General features: G+C 39.2%; 1 protein-coding gene across 2 annotated transcripts; it reads right to left on the reverse strand.

Moving 5' to 3' along the window:
* Window positions 1-2,046: 2,046 nt before the first annotated feature.
* On the reverse strand, window positions 2,047-8,566 carry EOMES (eomesodermin). Of its 2 annotated transcripts, none has more exons than XM_075586996.1 (6): window positions 7,433-8,566; window positions 6,321-6,475; window positions 5,779-5,900; window positions 4,749-4,907; window positions 4,490-4,551; window positions 2,047-4,170 (listed from the first exon to the last, which is right to left on the reverse strand). In XM_075586996.1, exons 1-6 carry the CDS (start codon window positions 8,224-8,226, stop codon window positions 3,489-3,491), a joined length of 1,974 nt encoding a protein of 657 aa, XP_075443111.1. In that variant the 5' UTR covers window positions 8,227-8,566; the 3' UTR covers window positions 2,047-3,488. The 2 variants fall into 2 exon arrangements, with proteins under 2 accessions (XP_075443111.1, XP_075443110.1); XM_075586995.1 differs by having other exon boundaries at window positions 2,047-4,227.
* Window positions 8,567-12,533: the final 3,967 nt, after the last annotated feature.

A 12,533-nucleotide genomic window follows, 5' to 3' on the forward strand; every position in this document is an offset into this window, starting at 1 on the left:
TACATTTATTCACAATTTGGTGTCTGACACCACAGTTTAGGAATGCCTTATAATCACAAGGTGTTAATTGGGGCCAGTCAGGCACTTATGTTTCTATTAAACAGTGTGAGAACTTTTCAAGTATCTGCTTATATTTTACCATAAAGAATGCAGCTCGTTTATAATTTTAGTTAGCTTTTGTTTCGTTTGAAAGCACTTATCTACATTGGGTGTCAAATACTTATGTGTGTATGTATGTGTGTGTATATATATATATATATATATATATATATATATATATATATATATATATATACACGTTTTAGAATTGAAGTCCCCAGTTGTTTTTAACAGTATCATTGTACTTTTAAAATTGAAACATGAAAAACTAAATATAGGAAATGTTTAAAACGTGTTGACCAGTAATTAAGTGTCTTACAAAAAAAATGATCTATGATTTTGAACATTTATTAGAAACCTTTGCTATCTTTGTTCAACATTGTTGCATTGTGTATAGGATTATGAATGTTTAAACCAAGTCAAACATGAGACTGGCCATTTTAGTAAATATAGGATTTACCATTTCAACATATAAGACTGACCATTTTAATAAACATAAGACTTAGCACTTTCATAAATCGTTGAATATGTGAAATTAAGAAGCAGTATTATATATGTGTAGACACTGTTGGACAGCTGATGCCCAATCATTGCAATACCGAAGTTAATTTAGTTTAAAAAATATCATGTAAAATAAAGTCTATCGGAAAAATCTTGTCTAAATTGCTTTACATCTTAAAATATTGTTTTCCTCCGTTTGTTGTGTTTACAATGCAAACAGTTTAATCCCATTAACTTCTGCATTTCCTACAAGAGACCTCCTAATTTATTTTGTAAGTTACTTTTATGCAAAGCCTAATGTTGTGGAGCTGTGGACTAAACCGCAGGGACCTGTGATTTAATTTGATCGTAATTGCATTTGCCAGTACTGCTCACTTTAACTGGAGAGCACCTTTCCAGGGCTAGTGATCTTGCTGATTGCTCCTAAATTGGCTTACATGTCTTAACATTACACTGTCTCTTACAAAATATACTTTAACATTTTGGAAATACTAGTCCATTGTAGGTTTTTCGATAATAATTAAAACGAATAAAATACATTTTTTTAAAACACTAAATAATGCACTTTGGTATGTGATCAGACAGTAAAATAATTACGAATAAGTTGTTGCACATCAATGTTTGAAATGTAGCACTGTGAAAGACAATGTTAAAATCAGTTTCGTGCAGAGATAGAAGGAATGACAGTAATCAGAAATGATATCAACGAATTGGTGAGATTTTCAAGTGCAAGAAGAGAGGATAGGTACAAAAGGCATTTTACGCTCCTCAAAAGTTTCCAGGTTGCCGACTGGGGGTGGGTGGACACAGCATCAGCTTTATTAAGGAGAATAACAAGGATTATAGTTGCATTTCTTTATTTATTTGATTAATCTTGTGTAGCAATAATTAAAAAAAAAAAAATAAGTTAGTTATCAACCTGTCTGCTCTGGATATGAAATTGTTTTGCATTTGATGCGAGAGTATGAATAAATAATGAACAGTAAGATAGTATTAGGCTCATTTTGTTCATTCTTCTCACCAAACCCACACCTTCTATTTACATCCTAAATGAAATCCACTCTTTTCTGAATAGCGTCTGCGTATTTGAACACAGATTTACATGTCTCTTCCTTTTTTCTCTCCTTTTCCTGGGGTAAGAGCAGTTTGCATATTATAGACTCCTCTTTGTTGGAGTAAGTAGCCCTCCCATTTACAGGTAGGGTGTGTATTCTCCAAACAGAGGACCAGACTTTCACTACTAACAATTCTACCAACATGAGAGGTGTATTTACCATAGGAGCTGTATGCCAGCCAGAGCTTGGTTATATGAAGTGAACATTGGTCTCTAACACATTGTTGCCATCATGAAATAATATAATTACTGTCCCTTGGCTGCAAATTTACAGCTGTTAGTGGGCTAAAGGGTGATAACAAAAACCCCACCAATGCTGCTGTTGGGATACTTTGATTTTATTTTGCAGCACAGACACATTGTTAAACAAACACCTCTAAACAATGACTGGACTTTGTTGACCAGACACAAGCAAAGTGCTAATGTGACCTCTACACGTATATTTCTCCTTTAAGCCTTGCCAGACAGCTTACAGATAGGAAATATTAAGAGCCATTCATTAAAATCTCCCTTCTACACAACTCGGGGTTTATTAGATAAGGCTCCTCGGTGGCAAAATTAGCAAAACGAGCACCATATTGATCAAAGAAAGTGATTGTCATCGACTACAATGGAATGTTTCCCTTTACTGAATAAGGTGCAATTTTTTTGTTTGCACTAGTTTCCTAGCAGGGACACTTTGATAAAGCGACCCCATAGTGTTTAAAACTATATGTTTAATTTAAAAATAAAATAAATCAATAGCGTTGTGATCTTTGACTAGTGGCATTCCTGTCCTCATTCTAAAACCAGGAGAACTAGCTCAAGTACCCCCCCACCCCACCCCCAAGTCATCCAGGCTGAGCCCTTTATTTCATATGTATCATTTCACAATCACAATTAGCCACTACTTTGCTTTTAATCAGCGCACGTTATTTGCAAATGAAATTAAGTTAATGTCATCAAGATCACTTTATAGAGATTGTGTGTTGGATGTCTATGGGTCCGCAGTAGACCTGGAGGTAAACCTAATTACATTAATAGTTTCGTGGGTAATGTTTTGCAAGATAATACAAGCGTCCAAACGTCTTAGATACCATTGAGATGTGTAGAAACGCTTTAATAATAACCGACATGTTAAGTCTTTTTTCCTCTACGAGGCACCACATTTATTAAAAATGACTGAGCATTATATACAAAAAAATGAAATTCACATCATGTGCCAATTCAATACTCGACTTTACATTTTTACAATATTTTCAAGAAAAGACAACTTTAAAATGTAACTTTTCCAAGACACAGTGGAAAATACATTCTGACATTGCTATCTAAATGTATAGATATAAATTTTCATGTGCTACCCAATACATTTTACAACAGACCAGTGCATTTCATGTCTTGTGCATCAGTAAATACAAAGTTTACCTTAACCAGACACTTTTATGCATACAATATATTATACTCCACAATATGCTACAGTGTATCTACACAAACTGTACATTGGTCGCTTGCCATAAATAAACCACATTTAAAGAAAAAAGAAGAAGAATGTTGCTCATTAGTGCTGAGCATATTCCCTCAAAATTAATACTGTTAAGTTTAGATTTCATGGTGTGACAAGTTCAGACTCTTGCAGCAGTCACAGGCTTTGGCACTTTCAAGTTAGAAAATTGCACCCCAATTTTTCTCGAGGTGAAAGGCAAAGCCGCATTTTTTTTTTGGCATTTAATGCAAAGGTTCACACCCGTGGTCATCTTGAAACGTAAGACTAATATATTAATATATACACTATTCTTTAAGAGCTAGAATAGAAGGCATAGTAGCCTAATCCCTTTGAGGCATCTTTATAGTCCTCAGATGCAATGTCCTCGCACTTTATAGGGGGGGAGTTCTCATTGCTGGAGGTACTAGCAGAGAGCCTCCTTCTCTTGCAGGCGCCTGTGTACACCCCGGAATCATTGGAGTCCAGCGACTTTATTGATGGGGGGGTTTCAATCCACGGGGAGCTCATCTCTTCCTTGACCTTGTCCTTTGACAGCAGATCTTCAGAGAAGCCTGATGGGCTTGATCTTGAGGACCAAGGTAAACCCGTGGCCATTTTCCTCTGGTATGGAGAACTTCTGCTCCCCCAACCGGTCATGGATGCAAAAGCTGCGTCTGGGTAGTACCCCAGGGGATGGGACGTTTGAAGAGGAAGTGATTTAATGCCATAAGTGAGTAGAGGATTTGATGAGTAGTCTGTTTCGTAGGGGCCCATGTCCAATTTGTTGGCACTTGCTTGTTGGACAGGGGTGACAAACCATCTTTGAGGAGATGGGTTTACCACTTCTTCGTTGGTCTGGGGTGACAGGAGCCCGTTGGCCTGGGGCACAGTTCTCTCTCCGCTGTAATACCTGGTAGGAGGCAGATTGTTCACGAATTGCTCCTGGAAGAAAGGCTGGACACTGTAGCGGGCCCCGGGCACTATCTGATGGGATCTATGAGAATCCGTGGGAGATGGAGTTAATCTGTCACTTTCTGATGCCGTGTACATGCTACAAGCAGAAAGAAATACAAGTCTGGCATGACTATTTAAGCAGTTATATGCTGATTATATACACTTATTTGGACAGTTGTAGCCTATTCGGGTGATATAGAAAATTTGATTTGCCCAATAACAGTGTTAATTTAATAGATTAAAAAGTTAGTTTTAATTTAGGGGGATTTTTTTTTGACTACTTGAGGGATGTTTGGCATATTTGCTATGACCTACAGAGAAAATCTTTACCCAGAAAATATAAAGTATATATTACTTACGAGTCATAGTTGTCCCTGAAACCTTTTGCAAATGGGTTGTGGTCAATCTTGAGTTGTGTAATCTAAAAAAAAAAAAAAAAAAACCACAAGGCCAATTAATGTCTTTTTAATAATTGATGCGCTTTTACACAATACTTTGTCACGATTCCCTTTAGTGACAAGGAGCCTGCAGGCCTTGTCAGATAATGCTACATGTCCCCGACAGCTGAAAGTTTTAAACAATTTAAAAAAGAAGAAAGAAAAGTTGATCTTTGCTTACATCCGTATTCTGGTATGCAGTTACAGCAATAAACTGATTTTCTGGGAAGGTAAAAGTCTGAGTCTTGGCAGAGTCATTTAGGTCTTCCACCCCATCCTCAGTAACTTCCACTATGTGAAGGCGCGGCTGATACTTGTGCAGCGATTGCAGGACTATCATCTGCAAGACATTGCAAAGTTAGAGATCAAATGAAAGAACATGCATACATAACCGGCATTCATAGGATTTGCACAATATAAAAAGTATGTTTACTAAAAATGTCAACGTTTCGGCCCTGCCAGAGGACATTTCTCACTGCACACACACACACACACACACACACACACACACACACACACACACACACACACACACACACACACACACACACACACACACACACACACACACACACACACACACACACACACACACACACACACACACACACACACACACACACACACACACACACACACACACACACACACACAATGCAGTGAGTTTGGGGTTTAAACTTGCTAAGCCTGTGTATAGCATTATTTGAGTGTTGGTGTGATCTGCAACGTTTTCCAAAGCTAGGATAGTTTTAGTTTGAGATTGTTCAGGTTCTGTAGTGTATAAATGCAATACCTCGGCAAGGGGGGAAGAAAAATATAATGAATACACCCCAAAGGCTTTCAGTTTCAGTCTGTGAAATGTGTAACATTATGAGTAATCAAAGTCAGCATTTGATCCTTATGACGTCTCAGAATACTGTTCTCAAACCATGAAATATGAACTTAAATTAAACCCAGCCTGCTAAACAGAGGAAGCTCTTAAGTTAAGTTTCATTTAGAGAATCCTTATCTGGCATAGCATTTTTACAAGGTTTACACGCGCACAGGACAATTCGTGCCTAATATCTACATATTCCGATAGCAAGTGTCACGGGGCACTCTGGATCACTAGCTAAGATTCAGATTATTATTGATCGCATTTTCTTGACTAAATCCATTGCAAGACATGTTTCAATACAGAAGCGCTGTCCATGGTATTGGAAGCTCTTTACCTGAGTGTTGTTATTATTCGCGCCCTTGTTGTTCGTGAGTTTCAATTTTCCAAATGAAATCTCCTGTCTCATCCAGTGAGCGCCAGTATTAGGAGACTCTGGGTGCACATAGACCTTGTTCCCTACAACAACAATATATATATTTATATATGTATTGTTATGACAACTTATTTCTGAAAATCTCAATCAATAATGCTGGCGTTAAAAATACCTTTAAGCCATTACGAAAATTCGCAAAACAAGAATAGGAGTAAAAAAAAAAAGTATGTTATTAAAAATTCAACACTTTTAGCACAACAAATAGTTGTCGCAATTAATGTTCAGCAGTAAATCTGAAGGTCTGTTACAATAAGTACATGAAAAACTGAATCAAACACGTGTGATCAAGTTTATAGTACAACGAATTCCCCATTTAGGTATAGGTAAGGATAAGGGTGAATTCTTACATGTGTTAAATGTAAGCACTGCATTAACAAAAAGACTATAAAAGTGCATGAGCGTAAAAAAAACAATGTTTTTCCTTTGGTGGCCAGGTCACTCACCCTGCATATTGTTGTCCGCTTTGCCGCAGGTCACCCACTTGCCCCCCTGAAAGCGCCAGTGGTTGGGATCAGCCAAAACCACCTCTACAAACACATTGTAATGGGCTGTGGGGTTCAACCCAGTTATGTTGAAACTGAGAAATGGAAACATTCTCCTGTAGAAATACAAATGGTAAAGGTGTTGTCATGCATTGAAACGGACACGGTTTAACCACTCGACACAAAGACAGAAATCAAAGGGGAGTAAAAAAAAAAGGGACAAACCCCGCCACCTGACAGTAAACAGCAAATACAAATACCACTTATGAGCAGTTACATGTCTCACACAGGTCCACAACCCTGTCTTTCCACGTTATCCTTTATCATACTGTACAATGCTTCCACTGCAGCTTTTTAACCACTTGCAAACTGTTTAATTTCCAGACAATGTATTACCGTGTTTGCCATTCGAGATTTTAGCAGAACATATTTCTATGAGACATCTACAACCCAGAAAATGATAAACTTGATATTCACAAAATAAGTAACAAGGGGCTTCATGCAAGTTGCCATTGAAATGTAATACATTCAAACATCTAATGTCAGATACTAAACACGTTAAACAGAGCTGAGATGGCAAACTATGGTATTTACAGAATCATTTCCGACTGTCTATTGTGTGCGATTCCTAAAAGTTATACATAATATACCTTTAGTAGCAAAGTAACCGAATTAACCAATGTGTGCGCTCTAAAATAAATAAAACAGGAGCTAATCATTTGATTCTTGCACTTGGTAACCACATTTCTGATGTGAAGTGGGCGATGGGTTAATAATTCAATCAGCTAAAAACACTGCAACACACAGCAGTCCCAATAAAAGGGTTACTTGCCAGTGTACACTTTTTATTTCTAACACGGCACGTGTTACAAAGTGGCTTTAAATAAAGTTGTGGCGCTGCACTTTACGCATGAGAACCCTATCTGAAAACCCTATCCAGATATTAGTACTACAGTTCATGGTCTGGTTATGCCATTAAATAGAAAGTAGGTGCACATTTACAACAGCTCCCTATAAAATAAAAAGTTAGGTTTTCAACACAAAAAGGCGTAGATAAACTGCTGAGACCTCACCTGCCCTGCTTGGTTATGATCATCTCTGTCTGGTGCCGGTGAAACTTGAGCCACAGCGGCCTGTTGCAGAGGAAGACCTGAGCCCGCATCCCGGCCCCGCTGCCGGGCAGCCCCAGTGCGCTGAGCCCGCCGCCTGAACCCACCGCCGGGTAGGGGCTGTACATGGGGGCCTGGCCGTACTGATACCCGGCGGAGTACTGCGCCCGGGCCGGGCACACCGGGGGGGAGAAGCCCGTAGGAGGTAGCATGCTGCCGTAAGGGGGGTACCTGGCTGCCCCGCCACCTGGATACACTGCGCTATGCTGAGGAGGCGCATAGGGGAAGAGGGAGCAAGGGGAGCCCAGCTCTGCCCCGGTCTGCTGGGGCTGCTGCCCCGGGGACTGCAGGTAATAGCGATCAGAAGCCGCCTGCAGGCTGGTGTCCATGTAGCGAGGAGCTGAAGCGGGCGCCGCGGAGCTCAGGTCCTCCCCCCCTGTTGGGGAGTCCTTGCGGCCGCTGTCCGGCAGTGCCTTGGCGACCGGGAAGCCCTCTCCTGCCTCGCCGAGCATGGTGGTGGGGGTGGCTGCGCTGGTGGTGCCGGGCTCTCTGGGGTTGGCGCCGCTGTCCAGGTGGAGCCCCCTGGGATACTTCTTGTGCTGTTGCTGCTGTCCTTTGTGCTGCTGCTGCTGCTGCTGCCCCAAGCCGAACTCCAAGCCGGGGCTATGGGCAGCACTGCTGGGGTCTCCAGGCAGAGGGTAAAAAGTGTGAGGCAGGTTAGGAGCAGAGCTGGTCAGGATCTGCTCTCCTAGCTGCATCCTCTGGCTGGGTGAATTCTCTTCTGCTTCAAAATATGTTCAAAAGGGCGGATGCAAACGCCATGCACAGCAGAGCTGCACTCAAAAAAAGAGGGTGGAGGGGGGCGGAGGGGGTAAAATAAATGAAATATGTGCGGGGCAATCAGAATGCCCTTTCAATGTGACTAAAAAAGTACACCTCCTCCCATAGGTGTCTCCAGTCTAGGTGGTAGATGAGGTGGTAAAGAAACCATAGGAAGCCCACACAGAGCTACAGGGCTCCTTTCCTAACCCTTGAAACGGGGAAATCAAAATGTGTCACCAGGCAGTCTGCATGAGCTAGTTTATATACGGTCGCCTTCTTCACACCTCCATTAGGGCTAATGATTCCAGGGGAGGGGTGTGCTGTTTCTTTTATGGCTAGAGGCAGAGAGATGAGAGAAAAAAAACAAGCCCCCCCCCTCCCCTTTCCAAAAAAAAAAAACCTCTCAGTCCTCCCTGGCCTATTGGTTGCTTTATCTGACACTAATTTAATTAGACAAGTCCTAATTGGAACATGTCACCTGTGCCTCTCTTACTGGCTGCTGAGCAGTAAAGATCAAATGCACTGCTAGCAATTATTTTTAGCCTCTGTGAAAGGGAGCTGGGAGGGAATTTAACTTTAACATCCAATTCTGTGCTCTTTAAATGCAACCTCCGTGAGGCTTTTGTAACTGTTTGTTTAGATCGCACAGGCCTTTCAAAGCGCTTTAAGGGCCATCAAAATACTCAGGGTCTTTGATACTAGGAGAAAAGACAGCACATTACCCCCACCTAGGAATAAAGGGTTTATGGAACCTAAGGTATTTACTGAAGGCAATGATGAAAACATATTTAATAGCTGGGTAGCACTTTTGGAATCCGAGCAGATTGATGCACTTTTTGTATGAGTTTTTTTCCATGCCTTCTTTGCTAACTGCACATTGTCTGTGAAGCAATATTTATGCATTGGTGAATAATTATATACATATAATCTTATTGAATAACTATAGATACAGATATATAGATAACATGCCAAATTGATGCAAACTATTCCCAAATAATTGCATTTCAAAAGGAATTTCAGTTGGATGATTTGGTTAGGCACAATTTACAAATACAAATGTCGCTAAATATAAATATAACACATACATGGATAACGACATTCGCCCACAGATGTAAACCTTATTCAGCGAAAAATATCCTTTTAGAGAAAGTTGAACACAAAAGACTGTCCAGCTATGAATGTCACTTATCAAAATTCACTGTTATATATACAAACCAAAATCAAGTTTATCAAAGAAATATTCCATTGTATGCAGTTATTATTATTTTTTTTTTAATTGGTGCTATATTTTAGTATTACTATTATACTAGTTGTGTAGCAGGGAGACTTGGTAGATAAACCCCGAATCATGAAAGATGATCAACCCCCGTTAGAATCATCTTATTGAAACTTAATAGATAATACACAGTATGCCATCCGCTTTAATAGATCTCCATAAAATGCGGACACCCAGATTAGTACATAATATTTTATACATCCCTGTGCTTCAAGTGGGGAACTGGGCGAGTTTATCTGAGATTCATTGTTTCCTTGGGGAAATGTCATGATTTTGTAAAGATCTTCCTGAAACTGGCCCTGGTTTCAGTGAAATTCCACTTCATTTAAGGGATTTCTTATGGGTGATAAAGGTATATTCTCCTATAATCAGATTGTTTTCCCGAGATCCGCTTATAGGGTGGTGGATTGCCTGTGATTTTAGTATTTCTATATAATGCAATGACATGTTTATTTTTTATGTCAGTCACATTTAGGGCAATTGACAATAAGAGGGATTTTTTTTTAATCAAAGTGACCCTGCTAAAAAAAAGGGTGTATTAAAGAAAAAGGTATCATATAATACAGTGAGATTTTTTTTTTGCTTTACTACATTATGTGTATTCTTTGTTGCTCTAGTTTTGCAGCAGGGAGACTTTCACACATAACCCAGCTCGTGTACCTAACATACATCTCGTTCAATGTAGAATAACGTTACAGCGAATAATTTCACTTTAGTGATATTGTCCTAAAAGTGAAGTCAAGAAAACAAATTAATGAAATACATGATTGTCCTTCCCAAAAAACGTAGAAACCACTAGATTAAGAAGAAATCTTCACTTGTGCTTTTTCAAAATATCACATTTATATAACTGATAACATTGTATACATGAGGGAATCGCACTATCCTGGAAAAAGCTAACTGAGCTACAAATATACACATAAGGTGCCACTGGATTCAGTTCCAGAGACCTCTGAGACAGCAGTGAGGTTTAACAAGGTTTGTATTGTTTTGGGACCACAAGGAAAAGGTTTTGATAAATAATTTTCACATTCTCGCGGATGAAAGTAGCTATAAAAAAAACAAACAGCCATCTGTTATCCTTCAACTCATATTCCTACCCCTGCTTTGTCTTATACACACAAAACTGCAAGCTCTGTTTGTCAGTTTTTTTTTCTTCTACTGCATTGATGGCATTGATACAAAGTATTTTCAGAAGGGAGATGTGCAGTCAGGAATTCCAGTTCAGGAATCAGTGCATCCAAAACATCTTTCTTTCAGTCATTCACAGCTACTGATTTACTTCTGAGTTTTGTTGATGTCACTCCAGGGCATCCCTTCTTTGTGGCAGATTCTGTGAAGGAGAAACGGATGAGATTTAGAGGCTGTGGCATTTGAGACTAGCTCCCCCAGTGTTCTACTCACATCTACACCTCTGCATTGTGATCTGGTGTAAACCAAACAAAGCATCTGAAGCTCATTTTAAATATTTGGCCAATTTACTTTACCCACAGGTTGGTTTCAAGAAGGAGGAATTAACAGTGTCAACACAAACTTGACCCGTCTGCCATGTGTGTACTGCTAAATACAGATTGTACATTCAAACTGAATAGTGTATTGCATTGTTTTAATAATACAGTCAACAATTATCTTACATTTCATGTAGCAATATGTTTTCCTAATGTGTGTCAGTGTTAGTCTTCACGATATACAATTGCTTTCTTTTCATTCTTCCAAGGAATAGTAAATTACAAGAATTAGTACACTAGATACTGTAAATGTTATAGGACAACTGGTGTATGCTGTTTCACATAACTTTAATATCGCCATTACCACAGCACTTAGAAACAACTGGTTAAGGGCAAACACATGTACATTACCCCATCAGCGATCCTAATAAAATCTGCATACATTTTGCTGACGTTTGTTTCCGTGAAATGGGTCACACACAATTGTGTTCTTTATGATAGTGTAATATGATGGAAACATAGGGAAGAGAAAATGGATGGATTTTTAATTATGAACTTGATCACAGAGAAATACACTCATTTATTCTAGCTTCGTTCAGTGGGTGATATGTGGATGGATGGAGTAAAAGTTTCCCTTTGTACCTCGATGCCTTTATAGCTGGGCATAAACGAGTGTACAGTACAAGCCTTCCATTTTCGTCTCCTCCCCATACCAATAGGGGAACCAGAGCTAACAAGGATCGAATGGAAGCCAAGCTGAGTCATGAATGCACCCCTTGGTTTTTGCTGAAATTATGTCCCTATCTGGAAGGTGACATATCCAATATTGAACAATGTTTAATGTATTTGCGAAATACATTTCACGCTCCGATCCTGGAAATTAACTCCTTAGTTTACTAATTAATAAACAAAACAAAAACTGCAACTTTGAAATATGCTAGTTACATAAGAGCTACTTGCAGCACATACACTACAAATGGCAATATAATTACACGTATTGGTATCATGGCTATAGAGTCATACAATTAATCTGTTCTGAAACATTCGTGAGCCACCCTATTCTCTGTGTGCCCGTCTATTAAAAATGACTTTTGGATAATGTGGGCTCATTTTCAGCCTGTTTCTCTCAAAATGAGTTCCTACCCATTCTATCCCATTTCTGGCTCAGACATATGCGACGTACAGCATTTATTAACACGTATATACCCTGCTCTGTTGTGTAAATGTGTCTGAGCAAGTGAAATCTGAACTACACTCAAACTCTCTGAACATAGCTACTGTTTTGATGTCAGTGGAAATTAATGGTGTGGATGCCTCAGTAAACCACTGCCTGTATTCTCATATTGCTCAGAAAATACCTGCTGATAAAATAGTATTATGACCATTGGTTTGTGAAATCTTTTAGTATACATTGTATATCCGTACAACTGACTGCTAATAACACAATATCTACCATGCAACTTTATGAATATTACATTGTGGATAATGAAATCATTTAAAGAAGTTAAAGCATGTCTGC

The sequence above is a fragment of the Ascaphus truei genome, chromosome 2 (genome assembly GCF_040206685.1).
Source record: "Ascaphus truei isolate aAscTru1 chromosome 2, aAscTru1.hap1, whole genome shotgun sequence".
In the NCBI taxonomy this organism is placed as follows: Eukaryota; Metazoa; Chordata; class Amphibia; order Anura; family Ascaphidae; genus Ascaphus; species Ascaphus truei.